Below are 17,646 nucleotides of genomic sequence, written 5' to 3'. Positions count from 1 at the left end.
GAGAACTGAGGCCAGAGAGGTTAAACAACACGGCCAAGGCACACAGAGATCCAGATTTGCGCCCAGGCGATCGCTTCAGTTCATGCTGAACTTAGTCGCCAATTTCCAGGCCCAGGACAGCCGGGTCCCCAGCAAAAGGGCCTGGCTTGGAGGCAGCAAAAGCCAGGGCAACCCTCGGAGCCTGCAGAGACCTCCAGAAGAGTCTGGTCCAACTCCCTCATTTCCAAGGAGGAAACAGTGTGCTGGCGCCAGGCCACTTCTCCCTTAGCAGTCTTCATAATTAACTTATTTATCACATCAATGTATTGTCTTCTCTCCACTACTTCTCTGTGAGGGGAGGGATTTTGGGGTCTCTTTTGTTCATTGATTTATCTCAAGCTCCTAGACTAGTAGGCAGTGCTCAGTAAATATTTGTTGAATAAACAAATGTCAGGCTGGGCGTGGTGACTCACGCCTATAATCCCAACATTTTGGGAGGCCAAAGTAGGTGGATCACGTGAGGCCAGAAGTTCGAGACCAGCCTGGCTAACATTGCGAAACCCTGTTTCTATTAAAAATACAAAAATTAGCCGGGCACTGTCGCGTGTAGCTGTAATCCCAGCTACTCAGGAGGCTGAGGCAGGGGAATCGCTTGAACCTGGGAGGCGGAGGTTGCAGTGAGCCAAGATTGCGCCATTGCACTCTAGCCTGGGTGACAGAGCAAGACTCTATTTTTTTTAAAAAAAAGTCACACCAGGAATTAGAGCTGGTGTGGACTAGAACTCAGTCCTTCTCCATCCCCCTCTCATCACAAGGTCCCGTGGCAAACCAGCTGCAGGAGAGACAGGCAGCTCTGAGCCATGTCGTTTGTATGTATTTCTCATACCATGTGCTGGTATGAGAAATGTCTGGGGGTCTGCATGGGCCCCAATTACCTCAGGGACTGGTGGGTGGCCCGTCAGGCCATTTTTAGCCCTGGGTGACCACAGCCCACCACAGCTGTGACCCCTGCAGATCCCTGACTCACAGGCCGCACCCAGGTAAGCGACAGATGGCCTCCTGGAACCTATTTCTAGGCACGTGCCACCCAAAGTTGACACACCCAAGAGCTAGGAACGAGCTGCCCTCTGCTCTGCATGTTCTCCAGCTGCCCACACGGCCGTGCATCAGAGCTACCTGTAAACCGACGACTTCCCTCGAGGCCACCACTTGTGAAGGGCAGGGCTCAGGATTTGGAGACCTCAATCAAGGGAGGCATAACTTTCAAGGGCCCAGTGCAGGGCTCTGGCCCTGCCACTGACTTACTGGGTGACCTTGGCAAATCCTTTTTCCCTTGGGCCACTTTCACTGTCCCGGTTCCAGATGATTCTAGCAGTGCCCCTCCCCCAGCCCTCACCTGGGTCCTGGCCACCCAGGTCAGCCCAGACTCGCAGTTCCTCCAGCAAAGGAAGGGAAGATGAGGAAAGGCAAACACAGCTGGCAACAGACATGGCCTGTGGTGAACGTGTGGCCAAGTCTGGGGTCCGGTCCCCATGCAGCCACGGCCACCCACAGCTGAGGAGCTCCCTTCAAAGTTTCTGTACAATTCCAGGGCAAGGGACGATCAACCATGAGTCTGTTCCTAGAGACCAGAAAGCGAAGATCTCTAGCAGGGCTGGCAGGCCCTGAGGCTCTAAGAGGGAGTGCTTCGGAGACGAGACAACACTCCCCCCAAATCAGAGCCATTCTGCAGACCGGGCAGGGGCTATGTCGAGGAGAGCATATGGAAGTAGAGGTACATGTGGCAGGAGCAGGGTAGGGAAGAGGAGCAGCTCTGGCCCAGTACTGGAAGACTTAATTCTGAGAAGATGGGGCTGCTTAGCATTTGGTGGGGAGGGGTAGAGGCAAGCAGGGCAAACGCATCCTCCAGACCCGGTCTGCAAACCCTGGGGTTTCTCATTTGCCAGAATGCACAGGGTTAAAACAGGCCAGGCTGGGCGCAGTGGCTCACACCCATAATCCCAGCACTTTAGGAGGCCAAGGAGGGCAGATCTCTTAAGCCAGGAGGTCGAGACCAGCCTGAGCTACAGAGCAAGAGCCTGTTTTTAATAAATAAATAAATAAATAAATAAATAAATAAATAAATAAATAAAAACAGGGGCCAGCTCCAGTGGCCCAAGGACCACCAGACAGGTACACCTGACGTGCTCCACCCACTCCACAGTCTGAAGTTCCTACACACACTGCACTGTGCCTCACACACGATGAATATATAGATATGCCCTCTGCACCGATGGGCGCCTCCAAGACACGGAGGCCAGCGGGTCTGCACGCAGCAGCTGCATTGAGGCCATGTCCGCATACCCCCTGCCCCCCACACTGTGTCCCTCTGCTCACCCTACACCCACCGGAAGGTCTCCAGAGCCCCTCCAACATGCAGCAGGCACCCTGGGTGGGGTTGCCAGGTACTTCATCCTCTCTTCAGAAGCACCCTTCCCCCTAGTCTCAGCCCCCAACAGCTGGAGCTCGAATCCCATCAGAAAGGAAGTGGGGATGAGCCAGCCCAGATGTGAGCTCAGCTTAATTTGGCAGGGGTGAGGGAGGATTTTAATCCTGCATCAGATTAATTAGATTAAAGAGGCACTCCAGAGCCTCCAAGCTCCTTCCCCTGCCCCCTAAGCCCAAACCGAGGCAGAGGAAAGCAGGCAGACAGCTCGGGCTATATTCCTCCTGCCAGGTCAACCCTGTCCCCTCCCCACAGCTCATAGTCTCCAGCCCCCAGCCCTGGCGAGAGGACTCTGCCTTTCCCTCTCCCTGCTCACTACGCTTCAGGTTTCCATGGCAACCTCATCTTCAGCTCCAGGCAGGAGAGCAGCAAGAGCTAGAGCGAGAGAGGAGAGGTCTATAGGGGTGGGGGAAGAGACACAGACAGCAAGGGGGTCCTCAACTAAGGAGAAGCCCATGAGGGCAAAGTCAGGAGACTGTGTCTATAGGATCTTTATGGATAATTTAGGTGAGGAGGACAGGTGTCACGGGTTTGTTTGTAGAAGCAAAGGCATGAGAACATCAGTGCTGCACCCCTCCCCCCACCAGCATGCCGGGCTTCAAAGAAAGCTCCAAATGATTTGACCTCCCTCCAGAAACAATTTTTGGGAATTCTACCTTTTCCCTTCCTCCCCACCCCATCCATTACCCCCAGATCCCAGCAGGGATGGTTGGAAATGTGTGCATGCCAACATGGGTGCTAAGACAGACAAGGGGCCACCTGTCCCAGCTGGTGACCCCGCTGGAACCCAACCCCATGACAGACTGGGCCACGGCGAGGAATGACGAACAGGGTGATCAGCTGGGTGCAGGGCAGAGTCCAGAGCACAGCTGTCCTTTGTCCCATAGGCCAGTCTGTATCGGCCCCTTGTTAATCATTCCAAGTAGATGGTGGGCTCTCTGCAGGTGCCCCACCTGTCCTTCCTCCCTGCTGTCAGCTGCTCTGGGGAGTTTGTGGGGAGAGGCGTGGAGACAGCCCCGTAGGACAGGAAGAAGAGGGGCAGGAACAGGGACTGGACAGGATGGGGCAGGGCAAACAGGCAGCTATTGACAGCAGCCTCGGGCTTCAAGACAATTTACAGAGACACAAAGTAACATCTTGGTACACTGCGTCCTGTGCACACGCCACACAGCTTTGGGCTGGCATTCTCATCGTGCCATTTTACAGATGAAGAAACTGAGGTCCAGTGTCAAGGGCAGAAACCTTGTCCAAGGCACTCTCCTCTACACCACAGCTGCCCAGACAGCGAAGGGGAGGCCAGATGGACCCCAGCCACCTCCAGCACTCAGTTCTGGGGAAAGATGTGCTTGGCAGGTTGGGTGCCAAACATAGCACTTCATCCTTCAAACCCAACTCGTTTCCAAGCTCGGCCATTATGAGAGATACTCTGGAGCCTCTCAGCCACACCTACTTAGGAGCTGCCTATCCCTCCGAATTTCTCAAAAGTATATGATACAGGTCGGGCATGTAATCCCAGAATTTTGGGAGGCTGAGGCGGGCGAATCACCTGAGGTCAGGAGTTCAAGGCCATTCTGGCCAACATGGCAAAACTCTATCTCTACTAAAAATACAAAAATTAGCTGGGCATGGTGGCACACACCTGTAATCCCAGCTACTCAGGAGGCTGAGGCAGGAGAATCCCTTGAACCTGGGAAGTGGAAGTTGTAGTGAGCCAAGATCACACGTCTGCACTTCAGCCTGGGAGACAGAGAGAGACCCCACCTCAAAAAAAAAAAAAAAAAGCTGAACGCGGTGGCTCACGCCTGTAATCCCAACACTTTGGGAGGCTAAGGTGGTCGGATCATTTGAAGTCAGGAGTTCAAGACCAGCCTGGACAACATGGTGAAACACCGTCTCTACTAAAAATACAAAAAAATTAGCTAGGCATGGTAGTGGCCTCCTGTAATCCCAGCCATTTGGGAAGCTGAGGCAGGAGAATCGCTTGAACCCAGGAGGCGGAGGTTGCAGTGAGCCGAGACTGCACCATTGCACTCCAGCCTGGGCAACAAGAGCGAAACTCTGTCTCAAAAAATAAAAGTTTAAAAAAAAAAAAAAAAGGATATGATACAGAAGAGGCCCTGTGTCCCAGGAGAGGGGTTATCCGTGAGGACCTCTGGGTGGCCTTCCTGCTCAGTGGGACTACAGAGGCAAGGTTTCTAGACTCACAGGTGACAGGGACAGCTTGTCGGCCACCAGCCTCATTCCCCAGTCCTACCATCAGCCACACTCCAGGGTCAGAAGAAGAACAGGATAGCAAACCCGAAAGCCCAGCGACCTTTCTACACAGAGCCTTGCCCCTTCCAGGCTTGGACCCCTTCAAAAACCACAGCTTTGTGTTCAAGGAGGAACAAAAATACATCAACAAAAGCAACAAGGAGCTTTTGGTTTTACCAAAAGGAAAAAAAAAAAACAGCCCCCACATCCTGCCTCTAGAAAGAGCTGCTGATTCCAAAAGCCCCTGCTGGGAAGGCTGCCCACAGGCGGGAAGGGAGGGCTCCCTGCTAACCCAGTTTCTCACCCATCCGTCCCCTCAGGCCTAAGGGGCTGAAGTGGTGGGATAGGAAGCAACAAGGAGGCATTGTTCAACCAGAGGGAAAAAAAGAGCAGTCAAAACCATCAAGGCTAGACTTCAGGAAGAACTTACCAGCTGTCAGACTGCCGTCAGATTGCACACAAAATGAAAAGAAAAAGAAAAAGCCTGCCCCTGTCGGTAATAGAGAAAGAGAAACAATTCTGCCAAGTTGAGTAAGGCATGGAAACGCAGGCCTGTTTCCTCATCTGTAAAACGTGGGTGTTAGGAAGCAAAGTGACCCCTGAGCCTCCAGGAGGCCTGGAAGACAGGGATTTGGGGGTAAGCGAGGTAGGAGGTCTACCTGGGGGCCATATTTGGCCACTTGGGCTGGCCATTTATACTTGCCCTCCCCCACACTGTCATCCCTAGTCCCAATTTTTCCAGTCAGAGGCAGAGAATTTTGGGGAGGAGGGAAAGCCCCAGGCCCCAGTACAGGGTTTGCCTACTCCTGCCCCACCCACTTTTATTTTTATTTTCATTTTTACATTTTTTAGAGACAGAGTGTCCCTCTGTTGCCCAGGCTGGAGTGCAGTGGTGCAATCAGGGCTATTTGCAGCCTCAACCTCCCAGACTCAAGCAATCCTCCTGCCTCAGCCTCCCAAGTAGCTGGGACCACAGACATGCGCCACACCACACTTGGCGAATTTATTTTATTTTTTGTAGAGATGAGGCTGGTCTTGAACTCCTGGCCTCAAGCGATCCACCCTCCTCAGTCTCCCAAAGTGCTGGGATTACAGGCATAAACCACTGCGCCCAACCCTGCCCACCTTTTAAAAGCAGCTGTGGCCGGGCGCGGTGGCTCACGCCTATAATCCCAGTACTTCGGGAGGCCGAGGCGGGTGGATCACGAGGTCAGGAGATCGAGACCATCCTAGCTAACACGGTGAAACCCCATCTCTACTAAAAATGCAAAAAATTAGCCAGGCGTGGTGGTGGGCGCCTATAATCCCAGCTACTTGGGAGGCTGAGGCAGGAGAATGGCGTGAACCCGGGAGGCAGAGCTTGCAGTGAGCCGAGATCACGCCACTGTACTCCAGCCTGGGCGACTGAGCAAGACTCTGTCTCAAAAAAAAAAAGCAGCTGGGATTAAAGACAGTTTGCTAGAATCCAGAGACACATAAGCACCCAGCCTTGTCTGGCACAGACCACACCCTACTCCCATCTGATGCCTAGGGGAAGGGGCAGAAACATAGTCCCTGGCTCCCCAGAATCAGGGACCTCTTCACCCTCCTCGGTCTTCACTCCACAGCTCAAGGAAACTGGAGAATGGACCCCAGATATGTGCATTCAGAGAAGAGGGGAAAGGCACAACCAAGTCCCCCACTTTTCCTTGCTCAGCCCATGCCCACCTCCCACTTGACACCTCACAAGCTGGTTCCCCTGGCTGGCAACCCCGCCTCCTGTCAGTAGGGCCCCAAAGAGAAGGGAACAGGCAGTCCTCTAGACTATCTGCAGGGACTTTCTCCGGTCCTCTAGACTATCTGCAGGGAGACAATGATGCAAGTTGATGCTAAGCCAGGGCGTGTGGACTGATCTGCCCCACTTTTGGAAAATCCAGTTTACAAAACAAGTAACAGAGGGCATAAATATCTCTCTCACCAAGAGCAGGCTCACCCCACCCACCCAGAAGCTTCAAGGAAGAATTCGGGCCGGGCAGTGGCTCACGCCTATAATCCCAGCACTTTGGGAGGCTGAGGCAGGTGGATCACCTGAGGTCAAGAGTTCCGGACTAGTCTCACCAACATGGAGAAACCCCGTCTCTACTGAAAATACAAAAATTAGCCAGGCATGGTGGCGGGCGCCTGTAATCCCAGCTACTCGGGAGGCTGAGGCAGGAGAATTGCTTGAACCAGGGAGGCAGAGGTTGCAGTGAGTGAGCTGAGAACGTGCCACTGCACTCCAGCTTGGGCGACAGAGACTCTGTCTCAAAAAAAAGAAACAAAAATAATTCGATTAGCGGTTCTTCCTCCACCACTGGCTATTGTGCAAAAGCCGGGAGTGCACCCTCAACCTTGCCACAGCATTGGCTGCATGGCTGCAGCCCTGAATGTGGAAACACAAAACACAGCCCATTCAGCCCAGCTCCCAAGTCCTCCTCCCCGGCCCCAGCACCGGTGTGGGTGTCTGCCTACACACCAGGCATGTGTGTAACTGCATGCACGTGGGGGTCCGCCACACCAGGCGGGCTGGCTGTGAGCTCTGGCCTGTGTTTTTTCCCCGGCCTCTCCCCCAAACAAGTCTGATGCAAGGACAGAAACAGAAGAGGCCTTTTCACTGCCTACTCTACAGTCACTTTCTAGAACTTAAATCTGAATCTTGAGAAACCACAAGGAAAGATAGCTTTCTTCTCTCTTGACCAGCCCCCTGCAAGATCCTAGCTCCCCTCAGGGCTCAGAGACTAGCCAGAGATAGGCAGAACATAGAGGCCTCCCTGTACACCAAACTCACATACTCGCTGGGTGGGCCCAACTCCCTGGCAAAGTGCCAGAAGAAACCACGTGCCCCTTTGGGTCCTGCACTGGGTTTGGCCCAGCATGGAGCACGTGATGCTTCAGAGAAGGAAGCCAGGTCTGTGGTCCACAAAGCAAGACCAGAACAGAAATGGGAGAAAACTGTACCCTGGTAAACCCAGGATTCAGGAACCTGAATGTCACTCAGGGATAAGACCAGAGGCAGGAAGAAAACGGGAGGAGGCGGGGCTGAGGCGGGTGGATGACCTGAGGCAAAGAGTTTGAGACCAGCCTGGGCAACATGACAAGACCTCCTCTCTACAAAAAACTTAAAAATTAGCATGGTGCCGCACGCCTGTGGTACCAGCTACTAGAGAGGCTGAAGCAGGAGGATTACTTAAACCCAGGAGGTCGAGGCTGCAGTGAGCCATGATCACTCCACTGCACTCCAGCCTAGGTGACAAAAAAAGGAAGTACAAACAAAAAAAGTAAGCAAGCAGGAGGGAATGACAGCAAACACTCGGCCTAGAGCCTGGCACATAGCAAAGTACCCAATAAATTCTCTTTGGTCTAGGGTCCAACATCCCTGGACAGGAATTTTTTTGTGTGTGTCTTTTTTGTTTGTTTGTTTGTTTTGAGATGGAGTCTCGCTCTGTCGCCCAGGCTGGAGTGCAGAGGCAATCTCGGCTCACTGCAGTCCTGGCCTCCCAGGTTCAAGCAATTCTCCTGCCTCAGCCTCCTGAGTAGCTGGGATTATAGGTGCCAGCCACATCTGGCTAATGTTTGATTTTTAGTGGAGATGGAGTTTCACCACGTTGGCCAGGCTGGTCTAGTAGAACTCCTGACCTTAAGCAATCCACTCGCCTCAGCCTCCCAAAGTGCTGGGATTACAGGTCTGGGCCACTGTGCCGGGCCTCCTGGGCAGGAATTTTTAACCATAGGGAAACCAAGGCTCAGACAGGTCCAGAGAGCACTCCTTGCAAGCGGGCCCCACACCTGGTTCATCCCAGAATCCCCATGGGTAACATCTTGGCCCAGCGGACGCAGGGGAGGGAGAATGCCTGCCTTGGGCGAGGTGCTACCACAACTAAAGTGAAACACAGCTGAGTCGCAAATCCCCCAGGTCTCTCTCACTAGTCTCCTTCCCAGGAAACATCCCAACTGGGCCAAAGGTCAACCAGGCACGGCAGAGGCTAGGGTTATAAAAGCTGGAGGAAACATGGAGGGGCCAACCTGCTTCTTTTGGCTGGAGACCAGGAGGGAGACAGGGGAACCTCTGCCTCTGCAAGTTGGAAGCAGCATCCAGAGAAGAAGCCTTCATCTTCTGCCTCTCCAGGCTCCCCCAGCCCCGCAGGAGCCCTCCACCCCACCTTGCGGCAGCTTCCCAAGAAGACAGTAAAAACAATAAGCTGGAACTTTGGATGAGGCCGATAAAAATGCAAAGAAAACAAGGACAAGCCTCTGATTTTTCTCCAGCTCCCAATGCTCACTGAATGCTAGGCTGCTGGAGTCACTGGGCTCCAAGGCTCAGTGTGCTGGGGCGGAGGCTCAGAATCAAGGCTGAGGTGGTCCAGCAACCGAGGGGTTAACTGCCCTGGCTTCTCTGAACCCCACCCCACTCCCCAATGGAGGGAGGAAGTGGCAGAGAACCAGGGCTTGTGTGAGCCCTTAAGAATTTGAAGAATGTCCCATTTCCCTTGTGGGGGTGGGAGGGGTTGGTAGGGGGAAGAGGAACAGTAGAAATTAATATAAGAGAAGGGGCAGCTGAAGGAGGGGCCAGGACAGAACTGCAACCCTTCCTCTACCCAGATAACCCGCCCAGTGCCCTCCTTCTTCCAGAAGGGACGACTTCATGTTGCTTCTTGGGCTTGAGATTTTTATCAGGAATCTGTTTTCCCAGCACCTGGCAGAGGTTAGTATGCATTATAGCAGCAGGCAGGCAATAAATGTCTGCTGAATGAGCAAGCGCCTAGAAAGATGAAAGAGTGGTCTTCGCCAGGGAACAGGAGGGGGTCAGGGAGCAGGGAAGGTTTAGGGTAAGGTTAGGGGTAAGGCTGGAGGTTTAAGCCCCCTTTTTAGACAAGTCCCAAATGCAGGTGAACTTCAGCTGCAAAGAGCCTACTGACTGAGAATTAAAAAAAAAAAAAAAAAAAAAAAAACTGGACTCAAGTCAGATCCTAAATTCATGTGAACACTGAAATTACCATTACTTGAGTTGGTTGAAGTTAAAAAAAAAAAAAAAAAAGTAAAAATACATTTTAAATTTAAAAAAAAAAAAATTGAATTAAGGCGGCAAGGTGGCTTATACCTGTAATCCCGGCACTTTGGGAGGCTGAGGCGGGCGCATCACTTGAGGTCAGGAGTTCGAGACCAGCCTGGCCAACACAGAGAAACCCCGGTCTCTACTAAAAATACAAAAATTAGCTGGGCATGGTAGCGTGCATCTGTAATACCGGTTACTCAGGAGGCTTAGGCACAAGAATCGCTTGAAGCCAGGAGGTGGAGGTTGCAGTGAGCCAACTGCACTCCAGCCTGGGTAATGGAGTCTGTCTCCAAAAAAAAAAAAAAAAGACAAGTTAAAAGAAAAAGAAATTATCATTACTTATAAGTGACTTGACCTTCCAAAACCTCCACCTCGCAGGAGGCGGCAGCTGTGAGGCCCCAATACTGAGTTTGTACTTACTACTCACAAGGTCAACTTGAAGATGGAAAGTTGCTGTACTTTCCCTGTACTGCATGGGACGGGATGGGAGAGGAGGGGAGGTGTTCCTCCAGGCTCTGGGATGGGGGACCCCACCTCTATACTCCCTCCCTACTGTCGGCTGCTGCAGATCCCAGTGCAGAAGGAACACAGTCCAAGATGACTATACTCAAAAAAATACAGTCTCCACAGCCTCCCTCACCAGGCAGGGAAGAGATCTATCTGGCCCAGGCAACACCCTTTATACACCCCCTGCCCCTTCTCAAAAAATGAACACCAAAAGGGCGGACACGAGGCTTCTAGAGAGTTTTCTTGAAAGAACCACTGGAGGAAGGAGCCCCCAAAGCCTAGGAAGTACCAGGTGAGAGAAGGAAACCATCGATTTTGGGGAGAGAAATAAGGGAAGGTAAACAGGAGAACAAAGCCCCCAAACCCAAATACAACAGACAGGTCACTCATTCTTGAAAGACCACGCGGAAAGCCCCCTCTTTTGTAGCAGGAGGCAGTGGAAAGACATGTGCTCACCTTACTGCCCAGAGACTGGGCTAGAGCCAGTCTCTCCCTAACCATCCCATCTTGAGAGTCTCTTCCCTTCCCTAAGCCCCAGTTTCCTCATCTGTACTTTAAATGCACTTTAAATGGGGGATAAAAGCACTTTAAATGGGGATAAAAAGTGCTTGCTTCATCCAGCTGTCGTGAGGATGAAATGTGATGTTCAGGCAGGGGGTGGAAGTGTTCGCCACTGTCACCTTGTGGTTATTGGAAGGGAAGGAAGAACTCACTAGGGGAGGGAGCCAAAGCACCCACCCAGTCCCCTGCCCAGAACAGGACTCACGCGTTGCAGTAGGGCTTCTTCTCGTAGCCCTTGTAGTTCTTCATGTTCAGTGTCATCTTGCAAGTCTCGCAATGGAAGCATGCTTTATGCCAGAACTGGGGATGGAGACAGAAGGAGGACATACATCAGATACCAGGACTTCTGAAAAAGGGGCTCAGGCCCTGGGAAGGGGCACTCTGGAGCTGCTAGGACTGTCCTAGGCCCATGGCTATGGGGAGAACATGGAATTATCCCAGGTGAGCTGGGGGCATCTCAGGTCACAGTCTTTGGCACTCACCTCTCCTCTCTCCTTCCTCATCCTCCACCAATGGGCCATTTGAACCCAGGAGGAAGAGAAGGGCAGGCATGAAGGACGGCGGGAAGAGACCAGTTATAGTGGCGGCAGCAGCCCCCAGGTCAGCTCCACCCTCCCCAGGGAACCCCTCCTGCCCAGAGCCGCGGCAGCAGCCCCCAGGTCAGCTCCACCCTCCCCAGGGAACCCCTCCTGCCCAGAGCCGGAGAGGCCTCATTGCTTATGCAAAGCTGTGCTGGGTTGCTAGGGAGCAGCCGCTGAACATGAAGGATGAAGGAGCAGCTCCTCTGGCCGGACGGAGGCCTCAGAAGAGGAAGGCCCAGCCCCCACACACCCAGGCCCGGAACCCAGGTGCTCCTAGCTCCTGGACCAGAGCCCAGCACACCCGCTAGACCCACATAAGCCCCAGGTGGTGCTACAGCTCCAATACCTCCCACTTCCTGTGGGATGCCCAGCCAGAGGAGTGGGCTGGGTGTCCCAGGCTCTGTCAACACACCACATCCTTTCTACCCTTCCTTCATCCTCCCCCACCCCAGTGGGAGGGCAAGAGAGCGCCCAGCAGCGGGTCCCCCACTGAGGCACTGAAGGGCTCTGCTTCAAAGCCTTGAAGGTAGACACCTCCAGAGTGGACATCAAAGCTCTACCCCACTAATTGTATGGCCTTGGGCGGGGCCCTGCACCTCAGGGGAGCCCACTTCCTGGTGTGTAGAATGGATGTAATAACACCTGGCCCTCCTGGGATTGTCCAGAGCTCAGGAGAAATCACCTTCAAAGCCCTCAGCACAGCATTTGGCACCTCTAAGCACTCAGATGTCAGGTGCTGGGCACCGCAGATGTGAACCTCAGCTGAGGGAGTCAGGGCTCACACTGGAGATTGTGTGTGTTGGGGTGCAGAGGGGCTTCACTGTGCCAACCACAGCTCCAATCCATTCATGCGTGTGAGAATGTGGCACACAGGGCCCATCCAGGGTGGCTGACGGAGGGAAAAGAGTGATGACAGAAAGAGAACTGATCTAGGCCAGGAGCGGTGGCTCACGCCTATAATCCCAGCACTTTGGGAGGCTGAGGCAGGCGGATTACCTGAGGTGGGGAGTTCAAGACCAGCCTGGTCAACATGGTGAAACTCCGTATCTACTAAAAAATATCAAAAAATTAGCCAGGTGCAGTGACGCATGCCTGTAATCCCAGCTACTCGGGAGGCTGAGGCAGGAGAATCGCTTGAACCCAGGAGGTGGAGGTTGCGGTGAGCCGAGATCACGCCACTGCACTCCAACCGGGGGTACAGAGCAAGACTTAATCTCAAAAATAAATAAATAAATAAGCCAGGTATGATAGCGCGTGCCTGTAATCCCAGCTACTTGGGAGGCTGAGGCAGAAGAATCACTTAAACCCAGGAAGTGGAGGTTGCAGTGAGCCAAGATTGTGTCACTGCACTCAGCCTGGGCGACAGAGCAAGACTGCCTAAAGAAAAAAAAAAGAGAGAGACAGAAACGATCTAACAGCCTCCATGTGGCAGCCTGGAGGGGTCTTTGTGGAACTGCTGAGAAGTACTGATGCTTAGGCAAACCCGTGACAACAGGATCTAATTCACCCCCAGAAGCCCAGGATGATGCCCTGGATCACCATCAAATAGGGGTCCACTGCCAGGACCCCAGAATAATCCAGGCCACCTGAGTGACCTGGCTGGCCTGTCCCTGCCCCATTTCCCAGCAGTCAAGGGAGACATTCCCCACTCTGAAAGAAGGAGGCCAGAAGGCAGGCCCCGGGGACTTTTGAAGGAGCCCAGCCAGAGCTGGTTCTTGGCCATTTGTCAAGGAATTCCCCCAAGGCAATGCTTTTCAAAATGTGGTCTCCAAACTTCGGAGAGGTGCTTCTGAGACACTGGGAGGAGGGGATAGCAGAAAGAAGGCTGAGAATCTGGCATTCAACCTCCCCTACCATGGCCCACTTCAACCAGAGACCCCCAGGGTAATTTCAGGGAGAAATCGCCTTCTAATAGGGTACTGGTTCCCTATCAAGAAGACCCAAAGGAAAAACCTAATGGTGGAATGTTAAACAGAGTGCTAGGAGAACCACTCTTGAGGAGGAAGGCCAGCCAGAAGTCTGGAAGCAAAGAAGTGGTGGGTCTAAGCTTGGCCCCCTCCCCAACCTGGGCCTACCCCAGTGACCCAGGTCCCCTAAACTCCCATGTGGCAACTTACAGACTCCTTCTGGTGCATAACCCCAACACACAGAACCCACTGGGGACACGAAGACAGGGTGGTCCCTGCCCCCACAGGCCCCTGAAGTGACAGCCCCACTCCCTCCCCCAGTGACTGGGAGGCATTGGCAGGGTGCCCCAGCCTTGTCACTACCCAGTCTGCTGGCCTCTACCTACTTAGCTGCACATGCCCCTGCCTGGGCCCCCGCCTCCTGCTACCCCCACAGGGGCCTGCCAGCAAAAACATTCTCCAGAATCCAGACCATGACCCACTTTCTCTCTCTCTCTCTCTCTCACACACACACACACACGCACACACACACACTCACACGCACACACACACGAAGGGCTACACACTATCCTAGGACGGGGGACCTCCAAGTCTGCCTCCTGATTGAGGTTGGGGAGACAAAGGGAGAGAGACCCCTATTCCAGATGGCCAGGTCTCCACCTAGAGCCAAACCCCTTGGAGGAGGAGGGTGGGGTGTACTGAGCAGGCAGGGGGCACAGGGCCAACACCGCACCCAGGGGTTCCAAAGACCCCTCCAGGCTGCCACGTGGAGGAAGCAGAGCCCCTCTTCAAGGGGATGGTGCCTATTTCTATCAGTTCCTTCCCACCTCCCTCACAGGCCCCACACTCTCATCCAGACACACGAGGGTGGGGCAGAGGAGGGTGGTCACCTGTCCCCCTGCAGGGGGCTCCCAGCAGAAAAATGGAAACCAGTTACTATGAAGCACAAGTGTCAAGTGGAGCTGCAGCCACTGTCTCCCGGAGTGCTGGAGGGTCAGGAGAGGAGGCCACTCCACCCCTAATGCCTGGCACCTCCAGCGGCTTCAGGCGACTCCCCTCCCCTCTGGAGGAAGGCCCCAAGGTTCAAGAAAACCCACCAGCTCCTTACACTGTGTCCTTTTTGGGGTAGGAAAATTGTGGGGAGGGGAGGCAGAAAATGGCCAGTCCCTCCACAGCCGCTGTGAGCCTAGCCTGGACCCTAAGATGAAAGAAACCCTGTCTTGTCTCAATGGGGTCTGGGGAAGGACACTGTCAGGGAAATATGTCCAGAGGATCCCACAGTGACCCCGTCTGCCTCTGCCCTGCCCCATGGGCTCTGTCCTAGAGCAAGAGCCCCCCCTCTTTTTTTTTTTTTTTTTTGAGACGGAGTCTCGCTCTGTCACCCAGGCTGGAGTACAGTGGCCGGATCTCAGCTCACTGCAAGCTCTGTCTCCCAGGTTTATGCCATTCTCCTGCCTCAGCCTCCCGAGTAGCTGGGACTACAGGCGCCCGCCACCTCGCCCGGCTAGTTTTTTTGTATTTTTAGTAGAGACGGGGTTTCACCGTGTTAGCCAGGATGGTCTCGATCTCCTGACCTCGTGATCCGCCCGTCTCGGCCTCCCAAAGTGCTGGGATTACAGGCTTGAGCCACCGCGCCCGGCCGAGCCCCCCCTCTTTTAAAGACCCCAGGCAAGATGATTTCAGCGAAGCATTCCTGGGCCTCAGGACTCAGGAGGAAAGTGCACCTCGAGGCATGCTCCTTCCTGCTCCCTGCAAAGTCCATGGTTTCCCTGTTCACAGAAACCAGACAGACCCTACCCCTGCTGCCCTGCCCGTTAGAGGCCTCTCAGCCTGGATCCAAGGCTCCAAAGCAGGGTCACCTTGATCTTCCCTTGCCTATTGATCTTCCCTTGCCTACCTGCAACCCACTCTACAGAAAGGTAAACAGGCTGGTAGGGGCAGAAGCCTGCAAGGATATCCCTCACTTGGGACAGCCTGTCCCTCCATGGCTCTGGGTTGGGGGGGATGTGGCAAGCTTCGTGTCACTGTGCCTGCAGCCTGGCACCTTGGCCTCTGAACCCAGGCTACCTGGGGTAGCCATGACTCAGGGATGGAGTATGAGGCGGTCTCTTCCCTTCCTGTTGCCCAGGGTTACAGTTTCTCCCTCCTGCAGAGGCAATGCCAACCCCACCCTGGCCGGGTCACCGGCCTAGCTCAGTTGGCCACCTGACCCGCTGGCTTAAAGGTACAGATCTCTGCTGCACCTCCACAAATTCCGAGGAGGACAGGACTATTCCCAGTGGCCCCACTCCCCCATACAAGACCCCAGGCCCAGAGCATTCCTCCAGATAGGGTCACGAAGGGATGGGACCCACTTTTGGCACAAATGAGATAGAAATAAAATATAAATGTGTATAAATAAAAGTACTTTATACTGGCAGAAGAGCTGAGCAGAAAGAACTGTGGATATGAATTTCAGCTCTAAGAGAGGGAGATGAGCCACACGGGCTACCTGAGCCTCCGTTTATGGGGTACATCATTTACAAGAGCACACACACCTACTTTGTGAAGCTGCTGTGAAGACTCAGCCCAGCATATTGCGATAACTAGTAGCTATTATGGAGGGATGATCCCAAGATGATGGTGGGGTACTCTAAGCTTCAGCTAGCAAAACGGGGTACCACAGCTGTGAGGACCTCACCCCCTTCGAGTGGGGAGGGAGCGCTCAGACAAGCAGAGGCAGAGGGCCTGCCCTAACGGGGGATTCCAGGGGACCTGGCAGCAGTCCAATCCTCTACCTCTACCTGTTTTCAGAAACCTGGGGAAGCAAGCCAGGAAAGAGGGACACGGCAAGATTCTTGACAACACAGCTCCCTAGATACAAAGCAGGTGCACAAAGTAGGTGCTCAATAAATATTTGTTGAATGAGCAAATGAGGTCACCCTGTTTCTCCCCCAGCTCTAATCCCAGAAGTCCTCTGGAGAAGCAAATCTCGACCTCCTTCCTCAAACACTGTCATCAGCAATACATATTTATCCAGCTTGCAAAGCATGCTGGGTACTGCAGGTTGGGGGCAGGGTGGCCTTCAGAGGTGACAAGGTTTTTACCCACCTATGCCTTTGGGAGATAAGGCTCAGGGAGGAGAAAAGGCTGAAACCAAGGACACAGTCTGTGCTTTGGGCCACGTAGGGGGCTGAGTGCCATGGGGGACTGTAGAGAAAAGGGTGAGTCTAATTTGACTCTTTTGCTGTAAATGGGAGGTCTTGGGAAGTTAGTTAGCAACTATGGGAATGAAGTTGCCTATGGGACTGAAGGTTCCCCCTCCTCCCTGGTCTCAGCCCAGCATCCTCCAGGCACTGGCTCACCATTCCTGGTGCCTATCCTTACAGCCTGGAGCAGGTGGGGAGGAATACATCTGATACATGGATATTTCAGGTCTCCTGCTCAGTACAGGGGGCAAGGTCTCTCCAGGGCCACTTCCTATAGGGAGAATTCTAAAAAGAGGAAGGAATCACCAACTCCTACTTCCCTGGGCAACCCCCACTTGAACGTCCTCTTCCAGCTAGGGTAAGAGAACTGGGGAGGGCACCCTGCAGCATCCCTGCTCCCCTCCCCTTGGATACACGGCACTGAAGGGCTTTCCAAGGGGAGTGGTATGGAGCTGAACAGAGCATCCCAGAGAGGTAGGGAGGGCATAGTCTATACAGCACCCTCTTTAGCACTCAGGGACTTTAGTGCACTGCCCCACCTTCAAGGAAATGACATCATCATACCCATCTGACAGATGGTAAAAACTGAGGCCTAAAGACATTCAAAAAACTCGTGGGAGCAGACCTGGAACAAGGACCCAGTCTCCCAACTCCTAGGGTGGCAATCCTGCCTTCATGTTTTGCTTTTTCCTTATACGGGTGAAGTGCCCTCTGCCTCTTCCCAATTCATGACTGTGGAGAAAGGGACCACAGGGAACTCAAGATGCAGAGGCCAAAATCTCTGCCACGAGGGGAGGGCAAAATCCCAGTATGCAAGGACAGGTACATTCTCAAGGGGAGACTTCATCATCTGATAGCTCTAAGCTCAAGTCCTGCCCAACAGCGGCTGGCATGGTCACAGGCAGATCAATACCTTTCCTGTGCCCACAATATACCCCCTCCTCTCCTCCTGCCCAATCAAGCCCAGGACCAGGAGGGACAGTGACACAGCAGCGGCCCCATATGCTCACACTCCCCAAGAGCAAGTTCAAATGTGTTTCAGAACCTCCAACCCCACCTCCTCACCCTGACTCAGAGGCCAAAGGTCACTGAGGAAGTTCACACCCTAAGGGGG

The 17,646-nt window shown here is 53.6% G+C and overlaps 1 protein-coding gene across 4 annotated transcripts in view; it reads right to left on the bottom strand.

The window, feature by feature from the left end:
• The window catches only part of LASP1 (LIM and SH3 protein 1), a 53,649-nt gene that overhangs the window by 34,191 nt on the left and 1,812 nt on the right, over window positions 1–17,646 (bottom strand). For all 4 annotated transcript variants that reach the window (XM_025363666.1, XM_025363665.1, XM_025363664.1 and 1 more), the window contains exon 2: window positions 11,062–11,156. In XM_025363666.1, the coding sequence (XP_025219451.1) occupies window positions 11,062–11,156 (95 nt within the window). The remainder of the gene's footprint in view (window positions 1–11,061; window positions 11,157–17,646) is intronic.

The sequence above is a fragment of the Theropithecus gelada genome, chromosome 16, assembly GCF_003255815.1.
Source record: "Theropithecus gelada isolate Dixy chromosome 16, Tgel_1.0, whole genome shotgun sequence".
In the NCBI taxonomy this organism is placed as follows: Eukaryota; Metazoa; Chordata; class Mammalia; order Primates; family Cercopithecidae; genus Theropithecus; species Theropithecus gelada.
Note: the sequence above shows the minus strand (reverse complement) of the source record. Positions and strands in the feature narration are given on the sequence as shown.